Genomic DNA, 22,967 nt, shown 5'->3' on the forward strand with positions numbered 1-22,967 from the left:
TAGTGCATTACACATTGAGGCCTAGCAGGCCTACTAGCAGACCTACTAGAGTAATATTACAAACAAGGCCCTTAAAACACAAACTACTCCGAGCTGTAAAACAAAAGTTCCAGCCATGAGGGAACTTGAAAATAGTGTGGAGACCCACCTTGGCACCTACCTGTCCTTCGGTGCGGAGAAGACTGTTAACATCCTCCACTTCTACGCAGAGTGGAACTTCAGTGTTGAAACCCAAGCATAGCTCGGATCTGAAATCTTTAAGGCATACTCGGAAAAATCCCACCGAACCGCCAATAGAGCCTATTCTCCCTTTTTGGGACCCCTGATATGACATAGATGGAAAGAGAGCATCGTGCTGAACGGTTTAGTAGTGGTCCCATTGTCTTAGGACCACCACAGGCTGAGTTATGGGCAAAAATGTTTTAAAAAGGAAATTCCCTGAAAAGCATTATTGGAGGTTGCTTATTCACCTACTGGAATGCTTTGCATTATTGTAATGCCCTTTCTTACTGTAAAATCTGTATTATGTGGTGTGCATGAGAAATTAGTGTGTTCTCGTGACACTAAAGTGTTCCTGGAATCTCCTCTTCACCATGTGCTTTATTTTGTAGTTGGGGTGCAGGTGATGCACCACATTGTCTCCTTCAACCATTGGAGTGTAACTTGCATACTTGTGGGAGTGTCCTGGAAGGGTAACTGTTGAAATAGAGCTTAGAGGGCACCACATTGGGTGAGGGACTATTCCTATGTCTAGATAGACTATGGCCCTAATTCCGAATTGGGCGGGCGGCTGGCGCCGCCCGCCTGGCGGGAACCGCCAAATGACCGCGGGGTTCAGTCGAACTTTCCCGCTGGGCCGGCAGGCGATCTCCAAAAGATCGCCCGCCGGCCCAGCAGGAAAGCCCCTGCAAAGAGGAAGCCGGCTCCGAATGGAGCCGGCGGATTTGCAGGGGTGCGACGGGTGCAGTGGCACCCCGTCGCGATTTTCAGTGTCTGCAAAGCAGACACTGAAAATCTTTATGGGGCCCTGACACCCGTTCCCGCTATCCTGTTCCTGGCGGTAAAAACCGCCAGGAACAGGATGGCGGGAAGGGGGTCGGAATCCCCGGGGGAAATCCGGCGGTAAACCGCCCGACCCGGCTGGGCGACTGCGGCTGTACTGAATGAAGCACCGCCAGCCTGTTGGCGGTGCTTCAGACGGGAATGAGCCCCTATATGTTACTCTCCTTGCTGAGTTTTGAGCTGCATTTTAAATGGCTGGATTAAGAAATGTCTTCCAAAGAAAGGTAGCTTAGATTTTGGATGCATAATGTATTTTTGTATTTAACCTTCAAGCTGCGGTGAAAACCCATACTTATCACTGCTGCTTTCTGAGAGGGTAACTCTTCTGTAGTACCATTTCAAGACTGTGCAAAGCCTACTAGCCCAGATAGATTGTTGCAGTTCCCAGTTTTCCTTCTTTCTCTTCAAGGGGTGGGGTGGTATCTAAATTTCACATCCAAGCCGCTTATTGGAACATAGTTACTTTATTTTGGTCACCTTTTACAAGTAGATTCTTGCATCATGTTCAAAAGCCTTAGATCCCAACTTTCTCCTCAAAGTGAAAACATCTGAGTTTTAAAGATGTTTTCTTCAGACATTGCCCTTCTCTTGTTTAACCCTGAAGTACATCAGTCCAAAATGTGGAAGCAAGTCTGTCCTGGTTGTGACCCCACATACGAGATGATCACACAGAAAATCAGAGTTGTACGTTTTTTTTTTGGCTTTCAGAAATGTAATATGATTTTTATTTTACTCAGTAATAGTTGATCATGTCAGTGGTAAGCCAATGTCTACAATATAAATGTACTTACTACAATGTTGGTTGAGGTAAGTGTATCACATTTTCATGTTTTCTTGACAAGGCTTTAAAGCACTCATGTTTTCAACAGTATTGGGCGCTCTACTGTTTTTTTTGTTTGGAAAGGTGTCCTTATGTGGAGAAAATGGTTAAAGCGAGTTTGATTCGATAACTTTGTCCAAACATGTTGTAATGATCATCGTAGTGATAAAGCATATACTGTTTCCGAGACTGTGTGGATAGATACTGCTAGTTCGAGGTATGTGTGATTGTAGATAGACATGCTTTGCATACTCCTGCCATATAGTGTTTGATCCCGATGTGTGCAGGTTGTTTTTCTTTAAAGAAGTCTTTCAGGTCATGAGGTAGCGTGACTCCTTCAGTCATACTGCGTGTGGGCATTGACTCCATTGTTAGATTGTTTCTTTCCACTATCTGGTTCGGACGTGTGTGGTTGCGCTCCGGGTTGAGACTGTCACAGATCTCTCTTCAGTTCCAAATTCACTTGATCTCTCGCCGGTATTGTTTTTGACCGTGCTTCACTTTTCTACATATCAAGGTGTAACTGTCCGTAGAGTCGACCCACTTCATTGCAGCCCCCACAGGGCCTCATCGTTTGGGGCTTTCATCCTCAGTCTCCAATACCCTCTTGGTCACACCAGATATCCACAGATTGACTACCATAAGGTCTGTAACCTGTGTTTGTCACCAGAAAACAGGGAGGTGAGTTGCGAGGCCTATTGTGCTTTCCGCTCTAAGAAAACCCAGAGACTGTTGGGCACACCGGCTCTAGATGCAGAGGAGTAGCACCATGGACTCTCCTGACCTCTTTGGGCAGGAAGACGTTGGTGAAGAACACCACCCTGAAACTTAAGTAGCAGAAGAACAGTTGCGATCAGTTCTGAATCCAACCCTGAATTCAAAATAACGGACACCACACTGGAGACTCAGTGAGTACTGGTCCTCAACCTGGTATGAAAAAAAAAAAACACAAGGCACCTCTTGAACAAAAGACCTTTGGACCCCCACTGCCTGCTGGCCTTGGTTGGCATCGAGAAACCAGTTTGGACACCCCACCCCTCAGCTTGGCGCCAAAACTACAGCTGAAGCCTTCAGCAGTGACCACCTGGCACCTACCCGTCCATCGGTGCTGAGCCGACTGTCAAATTCTTCCACTTCTACGCAGAGTGCACTTCATTGTCGAAACACAAGCATGGATCTGATCTGGAATCTTCAAGGCTACTTGGAAAAAGCCCACCGAACCATCAGTAGAGCAAGCGCATTGACGCGGCTGGGAAAAGCGTTGTGGCCTAATCTGCAAACCAGTGGTGTATCAGCAACTCAATGGGTTTGCTTGCTCGATATGACTGGTCACTGGGATGAAATGGAGGAGCTCCTCCAATGTCTTCCCAGATGTGCACAGGAAAAGGGGACAAGAACTTGTAGCAGTGGGCATACTTATATCTAATATCTCCATACGTTGTGCCCTTGACTCTGCTGACACTGCAGCAAGAGGTATTAAAACCAGTGTCCTGCCCCACTGACACGCATGACTGCGTATTTTATGGTTCAAGTGAGATGTACAGCAAAGCTTTCTAACTGTACCATTTGATAACAAACATCTCTTTGGGCCCAAGTCAACAAGGCCCTTAATTATTTTTTCAAAAAGACCCGGAAATGGCTAAAACCATGGTGGCCCTCCAAACACCTACATCTCAAGGCTCCTTTTGTCATTTCAGCTATTGTGGAGGTTCCAAAACTACCGCCTTCACCTTCTACCAGGATAGCCTATTGGGTGGGGTTTAGAAAATGTTCTTCCCAGATGGCAGTCAATAACATCAGATCAGTGGGTATTGGACATCACCCAACATGGTTACGGTCTGGAGCTCGTTACCACGCCTCCCAACATCCCACCTCGCACCCACAGGTTATCACTGGAACATCAAATACTACTCATACAGGAAGTTCAAGCTTTTCTTCTCAAAGGAGTCATAGAACCCGTCTCTATAAAATCAAGGGTCAAGAGCATACTCCCTATACATCCTAATCCCCAAAAAGGACAGCTTTTTATGTCCCATTGTAGAGATAAGTCCACTAAATTACAATATCCTGTAATAGCATTTTCATATTGTAACACTCCAAGGCATCATCCCACTCCTACAACTAGAATGAATAAATGAAGGAGCTTGTAGAGGTGTCTTGGCACTGTGAGCAACAATGATCAGGGGCCTTACTTGTTTCTGAATAACCAAGTTTTTAAGGATTTCCCAAATGCGTGTAGGGAAGTGGCAGATTTCAAATCCAAAGGGGGAGACTATTCCAGTTCAAAGCAGTGCAGATAGCAAAGCTTTTCCTCCCCGTGAGCAATGTTTAAAGGATGGAACAACCAGGTTTCTGGGTGAGTTAGACCGTTGTGTTCGGCTGGGCATGTGCCATTTGATGCTGTTCTTCAAATCAGGTCCTTGTCCATGGAGCTCTTTGAAGGTGATGCAAAGGGCCTTGAAAGTAATGTGCTGCTTTACAGGGAGCCAATGTAACCTGCTTATGGCCTGGGGCATGGTTTGGAATGTTGTAACATTCAGGAGTATCCACACTGCAGAGTTTTGCAAAATCTGAAGTTTGTTCAGAGTTCTCCTTTGCAGGTTTTTGTAAAGATTGGTTTGGTAAAGACCTTTGCTGTAGTCTAGCCTAGATAGAGCTAATGCAGTGATATCTGCCTTCTGTAGATCAAAAGGAATGAGTTGGGAATTTTCTTTGATTCTAAGAGTATAGAAAGAAGCAGAAATAACTGCATTGACTTGATCTTCAAAGGTAAGTTTGGAGTCTGACGCCCAGATTTTCTTCCTTGTTAACAGCCAAAGGAAGGGTCCCTAACTCTAGCGGCCACCAAAAAGGGGACTAAGAGACTTTCTCGCAGCTCTCGATTTAAAGGATGCCTATTCCAGTACACCACAAATACCTCAGGTTTGTGGTGGATGGGAAAACTATCAATTCAAGGTCCTTCCATTCGGTATGACTGCACCTAGAGTGTTCACCAAGTGCCTGGCAGTAGTGGCGGTCGTTCTACGCAGGCAAAAAGTACATCTATTTCTGAACGATCAGCTTATCAAAGCCAGTACTCACCAACAGTGCCTACAGCACATGCAGATTGCAATAGATCTAGTACACTGCTTGGGATTCACAATCAATATTCCACAAGTCTCGCCTTCATCCTCAGCAGATTCAGCCATATCTAGGGGCAGTTCTAAACACAGAAACATCTCCTGGAGCACACTCCTAGGAAGAAGGGAACATTGATGGTTTTTCTAGGAAGCATCTTAATAGCTTACAAATGTAACCATTGTGGGGATGTTTAAGCACACCAACATGCCAATGTAGATCAGGTAGTGCTAGGTACACTCTTTCTGACAACTGTAACATCCACAGATTAGCCACCGCTTCTGAGGGGGACTGCTTTACAGTCTATGCAAAGCATGTATTTCTACAGCCACACTTGCCTCAAACAGAAAATGTTACCTACCCTGTAAGCATCTGTTTTGTAGCATCTAGTCCTGTAGATTCACATGGGCCCTCTCCTCTTCCTCCCCAGACACCCGTGGCTGTTTTTATTCATATTTCACATGGCCAACTCAATACTTTCACATACTGTACACTCCATTCTCACCTGCCTGCGGTAAAACAATCTAACAGTGGAGTCGATGTCCATGTGCAGTATCACCAAGAAAGAGGAGTCCCTCTACCTCATGACTCCAAAGACTTCTTCAAAGAAAAACAATTTGCAAACATCCGGATCCAATCCTAAATGTCAGGAGTGTGCAAAACATGTGAATCTGCAGCACTGCATGCCACGAACAATGCTGCTTACAGGGTAAGTCACATTTTCCTTTCTTAACATATTTGAGTACACCCTAATCTATAGCTTGTAGATACTGTGTGGAAAGATGCATTTCAGGATGTTATAGAATTGGAGAGAGTTGTCAATTTTCCTTGTTGGTGCAGGTATGGACTTCTGAAGTTATGTAGTCTGCATGTATGTGTTTTCAAAAGTTCGAGTCTTTTGAAAGTTGGGAACAAACTGTAAAGGCTGCAAGTATTTTATTTCTTGCAATTTTTATTGTTGAACAATAGAAGTGCACGATACGTGTGTGTGTATGTGTGTGTGTGTGTGTGTATGTGTGTATGTATGTATATATATATATATATATATATATGTATGTATGTTTTGTCATGTACGGTCTTGTTTTCTTTTTGCAGATTTGGTTTCTTGTTGTAGCAAGGCTGCTCAGAAACATACTGTTAAACACTCCTGATTTATCCTGTCATCGTTTTGCTGTAGTTCTCCCAAAGTAGCCAAATCTTAACCCACTTTTTTGGGCATCTTCTCCCCATATATACATTCTTCTCGACCACCATACTCCAGTCCAAGTTCTTCTTACATTGATAGCATTCCGGGGCAATAGTTTCACCCTATTGTCTGATATTATTTCACCTGCAAACATTGGTCCCAGTCAGAAAAACATATTCGTAAATTCAGTTAAATTGGGTTCTTCCCAAATATTTAAGATAAGTAACATTCGGTCCAGTGGTACCTTTGGCGCCACAATATCATTAAGACAAGTTTCCACCCCCTTCCAAGAAGGCATCAAAATTGGCAAATCCCATATTGTGTGTAGGTAGTTGCCTAGGTGTCCACATTCTCTAAGACCTAGTCGGTTGGGACAGTCACAAACTTAGCAACCTATCTTGGGAAGCTAATTGCCAGTCATATTTTCTTTCCTGCAAGCTGCCTATTTTTTTCTCCCGTTGATCTCTTAGAGTTGTCAGTGTGTCACTTCAATTATTAATTCAAGCTCCCGACCCATGCCTACAAAGCTCTCCACGACCAGGAACCTGCCTACCTGAACCTCTGGCTACACTTCCACCACCCATCAAGGAACGTCCGCTCCGCACACCTTGCTCTCGCACAGAACCCCCGCGTATGCCACTGCTGCTGCACCGGGGGACACTTTCTCCCATCTTGCTGCCAAAACCTGGAACGCTGTGTCCCCCGTTCCCCCACCCCCCCCACCCCCGCCACTCCCCTCTCCATCTCCGCACCTCACCCTCGCTGACCGACTTCAGAAAGGGGTTAAAGACCTGGCTTTTCGAATGAGACCCGCAGCGACGTGCCTGGATACCCTCTCGGGTGACAAGTCGCACTATACAAATATAACTTGATTGATTAATTATCGATTTTATATATGCAGAATAATACCTTTTGTGGAGGGCGTTCGAACAGTATCCTGTCCTCCAGTAGGGATACACCCTTCATAACTATTTTTTTAGGTTTCACCTGCACACCGCATGCACTGTGCTTACTATATCTCTTGTAAATAAAATGTAAAAATAGAAAACTGGCTTACAGCCCACCCATTACTTACCTTTGCTTGCCATTGGTCCTTCTCATTTTCCTTGCTTCTCATTGGTCAGAGTCGCCTCCTTGCCTCTGCTTTCTCCTGGGGCTTCCCTGTATATTCCTGCTGTGAAGCATGGACCAAGTATAGCTTGCTGTCTGCGGCCAGTATCTTTCCATTGTCTCAGACTCCTACAGATACTTCTTATTTTTTTTATTTTTTTTTAATCTCTTCATACACCTATTGAGTGCATCTTTCTTCAGTCCCTCTTCTTCGTCCCACACCGTCCTTCTGTCCCAGTTGTGTTCCCTCCCTCCCCCCAAATCTCCAACTCCCTCATTGTTCATTGTCTTCCCTGCTGGTTGTTTGCCAGACCGCTTCTATACCCTTGGTTTAATCACCACCCCACCCCCCTTCCTCCCATATCCGTTGTTTAATCCTCTCCACCTGTAACGTTTCTCACCCCCCTCATATCGTCATCCATTTCTCAACACCCCTGCCGCCTCCCACTGTGTTCATCAGTTTATCACCACCCTAACCTTCCCTTCATGTTACTTAACCCCTCCCCAAAACTCTGCGCTGTTTTTTAGACCTGTTGCACAGCTACGTGGGCTGCTGTGCAACAAGACTTGAAGCACAATCAAAAAAGCCCCATGGCCTCTATACTGACACTCATAGCACTTTTTTTTTTTTTTTTTTTTTTTTTTTTTTACTTAGTCATGTTGCACAGCAGATTGTGCTGCTGTGCAACATGTACAAAAAAAATTACAAAGCCAATAGATCTTGCATAGGCAAAACCCATTGGCTTTCCCAGTGCTTGTTGGATATATGCACCGCAATGGCATGCCTCAGGCGTCTAAACATGTCATTATCAGCCAATCTCCTTGTAGCTGTTCCCTGGCAAACATGTCAAGTGTCCCAACACGTCCCCTATTTTACTAATTCCCATTGTATACCATTTGCGAAATTCTTTGAGTCTTACTGCTTCTTTAACGTGTTGCTGTCCCACAGTGGTGTTTCTTTTGTTATAACTCCTCTACAGTTAGTGTGGCTGTGACCCAGATTTTCACTGTTTGCATGTGTTGTGGTGGGATCTTTAATTTTTTTAGTGGTATAAGGCAGCCACAAACCCTCACAGGTCCATTGCATGTCTATCCTCTCTCAAGGATGGTTGATCCAAAGGCCCATTCATTAATCAAAAATCAGCGAACAGGGCCAGTAGTACTTTTTGTACATCTGTAAAGGCTATTTCCCCTTCCTGTAAACCCCTCATTAACTTGACCATGACGATCCGGGCAGGGTGCTCCTCTGTCCCATAGTAACGTTTGGATCCCCCACCCTCTCACTCACTTTAAATGTCTTTAAAAAAAAAAAAAAAAAACCTTCTGGTAGGGCATAAATGAATTTAGGCAGCATGACCATTTTAAACATTGCCTCTGACTCTACTGGGAAGGATGGCAATGCTCTCTACTGGGTGACGCAATCTCTGAAGTTTAAGAGGATTGTGGATCGTTTGTACCTTTTTAAAAAAACAAACAAAAAAAAAAACTGTTCTGTTCTGAATCCCTCAGTTTTGATCCTGAACTTTGTAATGAGTCTGTCCTATAGCTATATCTTTATGAATGCTTGACGCTCCCGGTCATGCTTTAGAGTATTACTTTCATATAGGTGTTTAGAGTAGGTGGCAAAAGATGTCTCTATTTGTTTTTTTAGCACAGTCATGACCACTCCGGACAGAAACCCATCTGGCTCCTCTGTCGGGTCTATCCTGCCAGGCCTTCCTTGTTTCCCCACCTTGTGTAGCCTTTTATTCGTTGTTTGATATTGGTTACTCAGTATTCTTGTTGTTTGAGTTTTAGTCTATGTTCTGCCTGATCATCCACTTTTTCCATGGAGAGGTACGCTAGTTAGTATTTCTTTTTCTATAATTTCCATTTCTTTTCGGTCACTTTTTCTATCTTTTCGGCTTCAAGGGATATCAACCAGCCCCTCTAGAACTGACCTGTATGCTTCCTAGGCTATTGCTGCAGACTTCACTGAGGGACCACTTTCGATGACTACTGCCCTGTTGTGCCCCTGACCTTTGTCCTGATTTATTCATCCTTTAATAACCAAGGGTCTAACCACCAGCCAGTCCCGTCTTTATGTTCCTTAACTCTAAGCACCACCCAGAGTGGAGAGTGATCTGAAATGCCGCTGGCCATAAAATGGGCACCTTAAAATCTATGTGGAGAATTTCCATATGCGATTAAGTAATCCAGCCGTGAATAACTCTGGTGAACCAGTGAGTACTAGGAGTTTATCGTGTGGGTTTTGGGTGCACCAAATATGTATATGACCGAAGGCATGAAGGACTGTTTCCAGCAGTGCAACGTTTCTCTTTTTTGGCTACTGTGCGATTTATTCACACCAACTGAACGTCTAGAGTTTAAATTACTCCCCCCAATTGATTATGTCCTTTAATGGAATTTCAGAAACATCAATCCTTTGTTCGTCAGTGTTTCTGTCCCTTCTTAATCACAAGACACCTAGCAAATAATAAATATGTAAAATTGAAAAAAAATTCAAATATTTTGAACAGAGGGGTCTAAGCACAAAGTCAAGAATTTAAATTCAGCACAACACTTAATCGTTCTTGTGTGAGTGAAATGAAATACCTTTAGAAACGTTTCATCTTCTTATCCTTTCTTTAAGCATGAATAGTCCATGACGTGAAATGGTTTATTTTATTTAAAAGCAATCTACATTAATTAATGTTCACATATTGAGAACATACAAACTTCAGTGAACATGTAGTGATATCTAATGTTTTTTAAAATAAAGTTACAAAAGCCTTGTCAAAACAAGACATGCATGGATAAAAAGACTGACTAGTGCCTGATCGTTTGGCTTTGCCAGTTATGGTATAATTTCATATTTCTCATAATCTTGTTGAAAATGGTTGCACTGATTTTCCATTATGAATGTTTTTTTGGGAAATACTGGCATGCATAAACACATTTTACTATATGATGCTTCAAAGAAATAGTACCTCAAATTTCACCGAAATTTAGCAAAAACTATTTTTTCCTGCTTGCATTTTTTGTCGAACATTTTATTTTGAAAGCAAAGAATCGTCAATCTTTATTCAAACATTTGCATCTAATCAAAGAGCATTCTGGGAACATTGTGCAGCTCACATGCGCTGTCTTGGAGACATGCTCTATTCAGTCTGTGGGCGTGAAAGGCGTACACGACTTTTGTCCTTCCACTGATCACATTTCGGAATCTACCTTTTTTTTTCTTGTTTAAGGACTCCATGAGAGTGCAAGTGTTTTAGCTCTTTCCTGTGTGGACTGCCTCCCCTTCAAGGCCTCCCACATCTTGTTCAGTTGGTTACCAGTCAATCCCAGTCACTATTTTTAGGTCAAAGCCTACCAGGCAGCACAGCTGTTTGGTTGTGAAAATACTTCTTGTGGGCTTTCTGAAAGTTTCCCTGGGACTGCTTACCATTGGCTTTGTGGTTTTTATAACTCACATTTGCTTTTTAGGTTGAGCCTAGGCAGAGTGCATGCACTGTCTCTCGACATGTAATCTACTTCTGTTGGCTTTCACCATGCCCATCACACTCCCATCACTTTCATTCATATCTTGGCCTGTCTTTCAAAGTTCTTTTGGTTTGTTAGGTAAGTGCTTTGTTCGTTACACCTTGAGGCTGTTCTGTTACTTCCTTGGACATTGGCCCTGTTGCATGTATTATTGCATGATCAGCCATTTACCTTTGTGTCGCCGCACTACTTTTTTCTTTTGGCTCTCCACTTCCCTCTCATGGAGGTATGTCGTTTTTTCCTCTTCCTTTTTTTTTTTTTGGGCACCGCGCTGTTTCTTTGCAGTGTCTGTGTACCCAACAAAGGCTGCAAAGGGATTCTCTCTTTTTTTTTTTTTTTTTTTTTTTTTTTTGCCGAGACTCGAACCTGCTTCCTTAGCTCCAATGTCGGCAGCTCTGGCCTTTATGCCACATCCTCACCCTTATGCTCCACCCTTTGTGTGATGCTTGTACGGTTAGTTTTGCAGTTGAAAAATATACAAACTGGCACCTTTTAAATAAATAGAAAAAACCCAAGGGAAATCCTCCTGCTCTCCCTGGCACAGTAGGAGAGCCCATACTACAATATTCACTGCACTTGCACTGGGGAAACTCACCCCATAATGCTTTGCGGGGCATTCCTTTAACAACACATTTCTGCCCATATCTGAATCTGTGGTGATCCAAGAACAATACCACCACCAAAACATTCTGCACAGCATGCTTTCTGTCTAGGTCATCTTCTGGGTCCCCACACTAGGTTGTGGGGCCCAAAATCATAACCTCTCCCACCATCCAATGTGTAAGCTTTCTCATGGTTGGAAATTTTGTTTTACAGCTGGGAGTAGTTGATGTTTTAAGGGTTTTTGTTTGTAATAAAATTCTAGCAGGCCTGCCACGCTTGGAAATGTGTAATGCACTATGCTCTGTAGGTGCAGAACGTATGGTTACATTGCAGTTCTCTCTGCCATTTTGTTTTTGTGTTTGTGCCCTCTAGAGGCTGACTATATGATTACATGACCATGTTTCTTCCGAATACTTTTTAGGGTCGCGCATGCATATAGCAGGGAGACTCTTTTGTATTTAGAAAAGGGCTCGGAGCCCTGTCAACTTCACGTCAGAGTTTTTTATTGGTTGGTGGGCTTCCCTAATAAAATCTGCTTGCTTTCATAAGTGGAAGGCACGCATATGTCATGCCTTTTCCGGTGGCTAGCCCTCCTCCAGCGCAGCGACCAAGTACAGAAAACATGCGAGGCTCGCTGTTTTCCATTGGGCTCGTGGACTTTTTTTCTCTAATTTACGAGCCCAATCTCGCTTGGCAGAAGTCGAGCGCTTTACATACTTGATTTCACTTTTTCGGGTTATGTACATAAATGCACTTTTGCCCGATAGGTGAAAAGTCGGGTTAGGAGTTTACAACGCGATCAGCTCTAACATGAGCAAACGTGAGACCCGATGCATTGTAAATGCTTGTTTATCGTGTTGTCCTCAAGGGGCTGTGCTGACCATTACAGACTAACTTCAAGTGTATTTAGGAATGAACAAACTCAGTTTATTACTGTTAAAGGTTTCTATTGGATTTTCGTGATGATTGTATGTTTTCTTGATCTCGCCTTATTTGCAGTTATGACAATGATTCATACCAATGTAACATCCTTACTACACTGACTGAACACTCTTGATAAGTTTTGGTGACCCTTCTAAGGGGGTTATCAGTGATTGTCCAATGTTAACTATAGTGTGTTCCATCTGCCACTATATATTTGTAAATTATTGCATAGTATTTAGTTGTGAGTGTGTGTCTATAACAAATGTACTTCTACTTTTTCTAAAGAAAAAGTCCTGACTGGAAAATCATTAGAGTGTTATGATTGCATGCTAGTGATTGGTGATTCCTAGCCCACACCACCTCCCTTGAGATGGCCTTAGACTGCTCCCCTGCCCTACCCCCAGAGTCTGGAATGGCATGGCAAGTAAAAAAAAAACTGATGGATTAAACCCAGATCTGTGACTGGGGGTGAATATTTGATTTGCTCTGCATTCCGTCCATCATCTGTTGTTTTTGACTTTGTCGCCCCAAGTGGGAAGGGTATGCCCAGACGTGGGTCCTGTGCTTGCTATGCCACCAGATTCATGCTAGCCTGGCTGACGAAGGGAGATACACTGAAACCGGTCCCAGGATGCTTTTTTCTGGTCCAGGGAGGACCTGGGCTGGCAGTTTGGGCTGGACTTTTCCCGTGGGGAACAGGGTCAAGACTGATTTGCATATGGCTGGGTCCAAACTGGAATGGCATGGCAAACAAAAAAACTGATTGGTTAAACCCATATCTGTGACTGGGGATTAATGTTTGATATGCTCTGCATTCCGTCCATCATCTGTTTTTGCTTTTGTCACCCCCAGAGTCGAGCATTACAATGGGGTGTTTGGTTCTCACAGAGGACAATCGAAGAACTATTACTTGTGCTTACCACACAACTAATAACGAATTTCCAACACTGGAAATACTGTCATTGGTATAATAACCTGCAAGCCCGAGTGGAACAAAATTGTGTGTGCAAATCCAGTTTTTAAACCTTATGATTGTACAGTCAGACAACCCAGCTGCCTTAATTTGCATACTACTGTTTCATAAAAACGTTTCTTTCAACAAATACTTTACACCGCAGTGCTATAATGTGCGTTTTCGTATCAAGCCTTCCACAGTACATGTTGTAGCACCCAGGATAAAGTGCTGCATGGCTAAATACTTAATGTCCCAGAGGCAAGACCTACTGGCTATGTCAATGCTTGTTTCTATTTGTTGACTTTATTTTCTTTAGGCTATCCAGCTAGGGTTAGTCCATCCTTTGGTGCGAAACCTGTTTGCTGTATTCTTCCATGAGTGCTCGCTTTCTGTCTGCAGGCCTATTAAGTGTGTTATCTTGTCACATGTACTGTGCATTCAGAGATGGAGGTCAGACTGTCATCTGAGGGAGCCTGGTGTCTTTCTTACTTTTTTTCTAACTTTAAAGTGAGAGGATTTTTGTGCCAATCTTGCTGGGTCTGAAGAAATGTTTTTTTTCTAGCACACAGCAAAATTGAAAAGTCTAAATGAACTGTGTAAATATTTAAGAATATATCAGAATTGGGAAAACACAAAACAAGCCCTTTTTTCGAAATTCTGAAGTGTGGTGGAAATAAATGTTAACACGATCAAAACAAATCAATAAACTAGGTGATACCTTTTCCTCACATTATTGCTAGTGTGCTGTGTCGTTTGATCACTAAAACTGTGCAAATGTAATGGTCATTTCAATAGAAAATGTGTTGTCTGTAATGACCGTGCGCTATCACACCATGCATATGCTGCTGTGCTGCGAGTCTGCTCTGTTCCATGACATGGTACTCTACTCTGTGACAGTGTATTATATTCTACTCTGCTCTGTGACTTTGTACTCTACTCTGCCGTGACACTGTACTCTGCCACTTTAATCTGCTCTGTGACACTGTATGTATGCCACGCTGCTCCGCTCTGCTCCATACACTGCACTTTACTCCATGCCACTCTACTGCACTCACACTATACTCTTCACTACTATAGTCTGCACCACAACACTGTACTCTCTAATTCCCTTCTGCTCTATGTCCCTCCTCTCTGACATTGTTGTACCTTCCCCTCTGCAATTTTGAGCAGCAGCCACGCTGGTATGTAGCATGCCTAAAACATGTTGGCAAAGCCAGTAGCTCTTATATAGATGAGAACTATTGGCTTTGCTAATGCTAGTTTTTTTTTAAAAAAATTAATTTATTTTTTAAGCCCTCTGAAACCGTCCTCTCGCACCTCCTCCATCCCACAATCACTATCTTGTTTGGGCAGGGAAAAAGAAACGCATAGTCCCCTTCTCCCTGCAAATGTTGTGTACATTTAATTTGTAAACAAGCTTTACAATCTTTACTGGACAACCTACATTTTTTTAGCTGCAAAGCAATGCATTTTACAGTGTTACAAAAACACATGCTTATTTCTATACAATTGCTTATTAAGCCTGATCAATGTCTGATGGTTGAATGTTTGGTTTGTCTTGTTTATATAGAGACACTTGGGTTACTGCTGCTCTGGAGGGTGCCAAGTGCCTTCTTTGCTTTTTCAGTGCTGATGTTGTCCTGAGTGCCAAATGTTTGTTTTCCTTGCCTGAAATATTTTTTTTCCATTTTTCTTTTTATTAGATTTTGATTACTAGAAGAACATTACAACTCAATACAACCAACATTATCAGTTTGTCCATCCATATCACCACGTACCCCATGCCCTCAAAATTATTAACTGACCTTTCCAAGCTGCTTAACCCTATTGCTGATGAGTATGCTCAATAATACAACCCAGCACAAATTAGACCCATAATAAATATAATAAATAATGTGCCTTTCTGAAATCCTATCCAGCCCCCCTCCCCCCCCCCCCCCACCCCCTCCCCTCCTCTCTCCTCCTTACCCTATTGTGCTTCTTTGGACATCCCAGAGATTAATAAACAGTTCTTCCCATCTGCAGGCTCTGTCCATACATGCCCTCCATGCATCCCCTGTAGGATTTGGGGGTGGGGGTGGGGGGGGGGGAATAGGAGGGTCTTCTATTGTATTTTAGTGATTCAGTGGCTTTCCTCACTACTCCTTGGTATGCCCAGCCCAAGGACCATTTTTCTCAGTGTTTAGATTGGAGAAGTTGTAGCCTTCCACTGTGTTGTCGCCTTCAATAGTCTTTATTTTATCATAACAATGACCATAAAAACACAAGTTCATTATATATCATATGGTTTTTCAGAATCAGATATTAAGAAAACGTTACACAACAATTAGCACCATAAAATATAGTTTATGTACACATTTAACAAATTATATAAAATTGCTTTATGAGCACTCACGGAGACTTACTTTCATTTAAATACTCTTAACGTCTCATCCGAACTCAAATATTCTTATGGAGCATATCTCCTTCTCAATTTTATTGCAGACAAAATGTAATTAAGAGCACAGAAACAAATTGTAGGGGTATTTAAACCTTTATTAAAAAGAAAACAACCCCTCTTGGTGTGATCTAAAGTGCCTATGCAGTAAAAGAGTTAATACGCGTCTTCTCATGCTGCTGTATAAAGTGCCAAAAGCATAAAATGTACTGTTTGGGGTGAGGAATTACTACATGGAGAGGCTGGAAGAGATTCAAACCAGGACTAGGTAAAGCAGCCGAAAAATGAATTAAATGTAAATTGAGTCTCGTGACGTAAAACCGGAGTTCTGTCTTTTATACCCAGATAAGAAATCGCTCTCTTACAGGTGTTGCGGAAATTGGCAAATAGTTGAATACTGAATTTAGGTGGCTTAATCTTGCAATGTGAATCTCTTTATTCATCATGAGAATTTTTTTCATCTTAAACTATGGCCTTGGTTGGGGGGGGGGGGGGCGGTAATACTATCGGCATATTCAAAAAGGTTGGTCAGGCCCATATCATTGAAGCTTTTCCTGACATATGACAGCCAAGGGAATAGAGCACCTATTGTCCAGCTTCAGGCAATCACTCAGAATATCTCTTGAAAAACCTGCTTGAGGGCTACATCAGATTTTAACCCAGAGTAAAGGGGGGGGGGGGTCAGCTTTCTTCCAAATAGCTGAAACCCAATTCACTGTGGGGGAACTTGGGTATGGCCAGTAATTGGCAGAGGAACTTGTTTTCAAAAACCTGAATTCTTGCTGGTGCTTCATGACCCCACACGCCACCTCCATAAGTTTCTACTCCCACACATTTAGACTTATATAACCAAACCGTCTCCTTAATTGGCTTATTCTTTTGCAAATCTAAAAATAGATTCACACACTACTCCCATTTTGTGTATTCTCGTGTCAGTCATGCTGCCCCATGACAAAATTGCTTCAAACAGAATGCCTAAATAATTGAATCATAAAACCTTAGTGATTGGGGTCTCCTCAATTAAAAAAAATAAATAAAAAAAATAATAAAAAAATAAATGGTTTTGATGTGGGTTTTTTTTTATTTATTTTTTTACCACAAGTTAAAATAAATGATTTCTGGTGACTTACATTTAGACTTACATTTGTCATAAAACTGTTAAAACATTTTAGAAGTTTCTGAAGGCCAGTGGCCGTTTGTGAAATTAAAACCACATCATTCGCATATAAAGAACTGTGACTGGTCAAGTGGCAATTCTAGGGTATCATATCATCTCAGGGCTTTATCTAAAAAAAAAATATATAAAAAAAAGAAAAGATGCCATTATACAGCCCTGCCTAACCCCTCTAGCTACCTTTCTATAGGTTGCGTGCAGTTTTCTTGTTGAGTATAACAGATCTTAGAAGTAGTATCCCAGTGTAACTACCTGATAAGGTTCAACAATAGTGGGCCCACCCCAGCTGCCTCCATCAAATTTTCCCATATTCACCAAATCGAAAACACAGGAGAGGTCCATTGACTCCATGTGTGCAATGAACCTCTACTGGCGTTGGCATATTTTCCCATGATAAGGATAAGTTAAGTGCCTTCCCGATGGTCCCCAAGCCTGGACGTAAGCCATATTGAGCCTTTTAGAAAAAGGAATTCATTTCTGCGCATTCTTCCAACTTTTCCAGGATAACCCATTCTAAAGTTTTTACTGTGACAAGTAACGTGTAGGGCAATTCCTATTCCCTTTCTTAAATTGTGGCACTAAAGTGGATTCCCTCCAGGTGTTAATTGGAGCCCCCTTCACAGTGGCAATGGGCCCCAGAATTACAGTTTAAATTTCAGCATGTCAGTGTGGACTCTATTGTGAACTAGGGCCTTGTCAGGGGCAGTACTTTGTGTAGTGGTTAAATCGATAAATTTGCTTTAGCCAGATGTAATCGAAAAAGAGTGGATCAATTATCGGTTCTATGTGGGGTTCATCAAATTGATCATAGGGGATTAAACGTTTTGGAGAAGTCTTACCCACTCCTGTTCTAAAATGTGACATTCAATTCCGTTTGAAAGGGTATCTGTAAAAAAAAAAAAAAAAAGAGCCTACCATCTTTTAGAAGGGCTGGTTTATCCAGGTCTTCCCACGCGTTGTCCCTGATTCCGCTCTTCCTAATTTCTAACGCCTTTTTATAGCGTTTCCTGGCTAATTTTACTGTCTCCATGTTACACAGGATTATATTGGTGCCTTTTTTTAAGGGCTTTAAAGGCTGAAGTACAGTCCAAATTGAACCAAGAGTGCTGTATATGGTCTTTAGGAGGCCTTGTATTTGCTAACAATCAAGTAAGCTGTCTTGCTATTGCAGTATAGCTTTCACAGATCTTCCTAAGATCACCATCAGGGGAAAGACATTGGAAAATCTCTAGCTTAGCTTCTGTTGCTAGGTCTTCAAAAACTGACATGGGTCAGTACGATCTCATGTTATCCATACCCTCTGATTAACACTGCTGATGTCATTACCTTACTCTGCATGAGGGACGTTATGGGATAAAAAGCCTTGGTAAAGCCAACAGGCGTCCCTAGTGAAACAATTTGACTTTTGCAATGATTGCACACACAGAATGCATATGATCACCATTGGGCTGGGTTCACGTTTCAAAAACCCTCCACCTTCCTTTTTCTTTTGGGTTACTGAAAACATTCTGAAAGTGAATAGATTACAAAGCCTCTAAAAAAAAATATATATATACATATAGCTTGTCTGTGGACACCATATACAGTATGTTGTTGAAAAACGTTGTGTGTATATACCAATTCCCCAAGCAGGCTTTGGATCAGCCCATCTTCATGAATGGTTGAATCTCGTTTTCTTGATTCCTGTTGGATGGCATTCTTTGCTCCCCCCCTAGTTTTTGGAAGTTTTTCTTCTTTTAGCCCTCCACGGTGCTGCATGTATTTTGTTTCTTTCCCAATGTGCTGCTGCTTCTGTCTGTATACCCCCACCACCCCTTTTGGCTATATGGTCAATCTCATTTGCTTTCTTCCTATTCAGTGTCTTTCCTTTCTCATTGTGTGTTTTATCTTCCCTAGTGCATAGCTTTATATATCTTCTTTTGACAGGTTGACTTGTACCATACAGGAAAAATTTCATTTTTTCCCTCTTAGCACTCCATTAGAGTGTATTTGTTTTCTTGCAGTCGCTCTCGTTTGCTCCTTCACCACTAAACTCCCTGTCGCTGCTTTCTCAATGTTGATCCCCACTCCACCTCAGCTTTCCGTAGCTTCCCATTCCTTGCTCTTTTTAATGTTTGCTCCTCTTTATACACTATCCATACCCAGCTTATTTGTTGTTCCCTACACTGATAACCACCTCCACCCATCATGTTCTTTTTATTTTATGTTTTTGGAGGACAAATAGCTCTAATTTCCTTCCGGCGCCCTTTTATTTGTTCAAGATGAGTATCTGCAATCCTGGAATGGTACATTTAAAAAAAAAAAAACTAAAATAAACTAAAAACACAGCCACGTAGTGACGTATGCACAGGATGCGTTCATCATTACTATAGGGCCACTGTATCATAGTGACTCATGCACGCACATATATGATGCAGCATGTGCATGTATAAATTGTTTTTTCGTTTTTTAAAGCTAATGCTGTTCAACATCAGCAATCCTTTTTTCCCTTTCCGGCGACTCTGAACAGCTTTGGCAAAAAAGCATAAGCCAAGCCCATGGATCTGCATTAGCAAAGCCAAAAGGCAGGACCTGTTGGCTTTGCCGATGCTTTTTTCATCAGTGCTGCTGATGAGGGTAGCCAGCGCTTTGGTAATACACTTTGACACGTCTCTGAACTGACCAGTTAGGAAGTAGTTTGGTAAGCATCGAGATGGTGGTTTTCTCCTTGCACAACCACCAAAATGATCTTTATTGTCCTGGTACCTGCAAGAACAGCAGCATGTCACATTCAGCACTGCATACTTTGTGATATATTCTACTGGCTTTCTCAGGGACTGTATTCAGGAATTTAAAAATATGTATGATAGTAATACAGGGCTAACATCTAATCCTGGAAAATCTATGGAAGAAAGTTGATGGAAAAACTTTGTGTGGTCTCTGGGGGCACCTGCGTTTTTGGTTTTGAAACCTATCAAACCCGAGGGAGTCCAGGGAGGTGTGACTTGTGTGTGTCCTCTAGTGACTTCTTAGCCAGAACCCTCAGCAAACCTCATTTAGCTATATATATAAAAATAAAAAAAAATCATTTCACCCACATTTCTGTGTGGGATCACTGCACCGGCACAAATTTCCTACCACCCAATGTTCCCCTCAGTCTCCCGATAAAAAAGATACCTCACTTGTATAAATGGGCTAAATTGAGGGGGAACCAAAGTGGGTCCATAAAGGCAGTTCGGAAAAAAAAGTTTTTTTAGGCCGACAAGTGGGGCAGCATTTTTATCGGTATAGATGCGACAGTGCTAGGTGGTAGGAGTTTTGTGGATTCCTGCAGATTCCGGAAGGTTCCATCACAAAAATGTGGGGAAAATATGATTTCAAGCAAAGTTGGAGGTTTGCAGGATATTGTGGGTAAGAAAATGGTGCGGGTGCCTGTGAAGCACACCACCCTAGACTCACCCATAAGTTTAATTTTCAGATGTGTCTAGGTCTTGTAGATTTTGCTACATGGCAACGTCCCAAAGTCCAAAAAGTGCAGCCCTCACCATTCGAAGTGGGACGATTTTGAGAGTTAGACAAGCTCTCATGGCCCAAATGTAAAATCAAAACCAAAAATAATCAAATGTCCTCTTGCTTGCTGTTGGGATAAGATCTTTTAGTGTGCGGGGGTAGAGCCGAAAGACTGTTATCCCCTTCAGTTGGGGTGGGGGCATAACCATGCCCATACTGGTTGCTAGCCAATACCTCACTATTTTATTTTATTTTATTTTTTAAATTCTCTGGCATCTAGTAGGCTTTCTGAGTGGATCGGGGGTAATTGACCCAACTGCCCACCGGTGGGGAGAACAACGTTGTCCCTATTTATTTGGGGTGGGGGGCGTTTCGCCAGACCCTCGTCCTCCCCTTTTTTTTTTTTTTAAATCTTCCCTGGTGTTTAGTGGGCTTTCTGTCCCCCTTGGGATAGATGGGCCTTACAAAAATAGACTGATCTTCCCCCAAGTGGAGCAGAAATGTCCAACAGCAATGTGCCCCCATGGGGAGCGACCCCTGCCCAAGGGGCTGGCCCCCGAAACAAAACCCACACCAATCCCTGGTGCCTACGTGGTTTCTGCCCATGGGCATAATAGAAATAGGCCCATCTGCCCCCATTAGCGAGCCCCCCCCCCCCATGGGCTGTGTGCAGGACGTAACTGTTACATGCAGCACCCAAGAGGTTAAACATTGCAATGTATGTATTTAATAAATACACATTTTATTATAATTATTGGTTACTTTTTGCCACTTCAAGCCTATTTTGGTCTCGGCCACCCTATCCCCTGGGGTTGTCTAAAATATAGATGGGTGCCCTGGGCGGTGGCCTCCCAAAATACATAGTAATACTTGAGAAACATAATTAGTAATCCCAGCAGTTGATTTGAATCCCCTTCCATTTCATTTTGCAACAGCAAGATTGTATTTCACAATTAAATAATTGTGTAATATTTTATTTACACTCTTTTTGGAAAATGATTAGTTTGCGTTATGTTTTCGAAAACAAAATGTTATGCCTGTGTTTTTAATTGTGTCAGAAATTACATTTTGAGTGTTTGGTATTTCCATTTCCCGCATGAATGTTATTTTTACTTTCAGAAGAACAGAGAAGTGTCACACCCATATTGCACAAGGGCATCACATTTTAGGCTGAACATATTTGTTGCTCAGCGTTGAGAGGAAGAGAAGTGGAGTGGGGACAGAGCGGTCATGCTGAAGGGTCTCTCCATTTCCCTTTCGTCCGTGATAAAAGCAGTGCTTTAACTGGGCCGGTACTGTCGGGTACTGAGTACCGGCATTTTTTATTTTTTGATAGGGAGAGTACCGGCACATCTCAAGAAAAACGTAATACTTTTAATTGGAGAGTTCCGGCAGCTCTCAGAAACGAGCAATAACCGTCTCTTTAATTTTTCCACTTCAAACACTGGATAAAAGTATAGTTTCGTTGGACAACTTTGCTTGTGGCTAGTTGCGCTCAGTGTCCACTCGCAGTGTTCCTGGCACTCCTTCGCTACTTTTATCACCATTTAGACATAAATACACATATACAAATGCTTTTCTGATGCAGATGCCCTGTGTCTCCGAAGTGTTCTTAGTCGTGTATTAGGCTCCTGGAAACCACTTGCTTAAATTCATGAATGCATTTGCTTTTTCACTGTACTTTCTAGACGCATGTGGCCAAAATCAAAACTATTAGGTGAATTTTGTTTTTTTTCTTTTCTTTTTTTATTTCAACTAAATAGTACTGGGATTGCAATTAAATTGAAGGTAATACTGCCTCACTCAAGTTCAATACATTAGTTCGCCTTTTTGCCTTCAACACCAAGCATTGCCTAGCAATGCTAAAATGATCATTTAGTAGCATTCAATACTGTAATATTGAAGCGTAGGCTTTACTAGCGCTCTCCATTCTGAAGCACAAGATGCTGAGCCAAGAATTTCTTTACCAGGGTGAAGTAATTTAAGCAGGCACGGAGATGGGGACTGGGATAGGAATTCCTCAGTTCTTAGTTGGGCACGTGTTGATACTATACTGCATCTGGTCTCATGCTGAATGTGTGTTTGGAGAGGTCGTTTTTTTTTTCTGAACTTCATTTTGTTTTGTTTCCCCCCACTGTGCATAGTAAACTAACCCGATCAGGCAGCTTCCACCGCCTTTAGGCCTGCAGTTAGCTCGTGGATCCCTGTATCATCTTATCGATGTAGATTTGATGAAGTCGTAAAATGTTGAAAGCACTTGTTCAGTGTTCTGTTTTTGATAAGGTAGAAGACTTAAGACAGTATTAATTGTCTAATTTTATGACATCAATACCTATCAAAACCTTAAATGTTGCCTGACTAAATTTGCGTTTGATCGAGTTGAGAATGTGTTCTCGACGTATGTCGCGAGATATATCAAGTGTAATTTCCCTTCTTTATTAGGTTTCAGGGCCTTGTCTGAAAATCTTGCATCATGCGTGAGTACAAGTTGGTGGTCCTGGGCTCCGGAGGTGTCGGGAAATCTGCTCTGGTAAGTCTACTAGTACAGGTTTTCGTCGCAGCTTA

General features: G+C 42.3%; 1 protein-coding gene across 1 annotated transcript in view; it reads left to right on the forward strand.

The window, feature by feature from the left end:
* RAP1B (RAP1B, member of RAS oncogene family) overlaps nucleotides 1-22,967 on the forward strand; it is a 299,284-nt gene that overhangs the window by 50,528 nt on the left and 225,789 nt on the right. Inside the window, exon 2 of the mRNA XM_069229179.1 lies at nucleotides 22,845-22,932. Coding sequence (XP_069085280.1) covers nucleotides 22,876-22,932 — 57 coding nt within the window. The 5' untranslated portion in view covers nucleotides 22,845-22,875. The remainder of the gene's footprint in view (nucleotides 1-22,844; nucleotides 22,933-22,967) is intronic.

Source organism: Pleurodeles waltl, chromosome 4_1, assembly GCF_031143425.1.
Source record: "Pleurodeles waltl isolate 20211129_DDA chromosome 4_1, aPleWal1.hap1.20221129, whole genome shotgun sequence".
NCBI classification, from domain to species: domain Eukaryota; kingdom Metazoa; phylum Chordata; class Amphibia; order Caudata; family Salamandridae; genus Pleurodeles; species Pleurodeles waltl.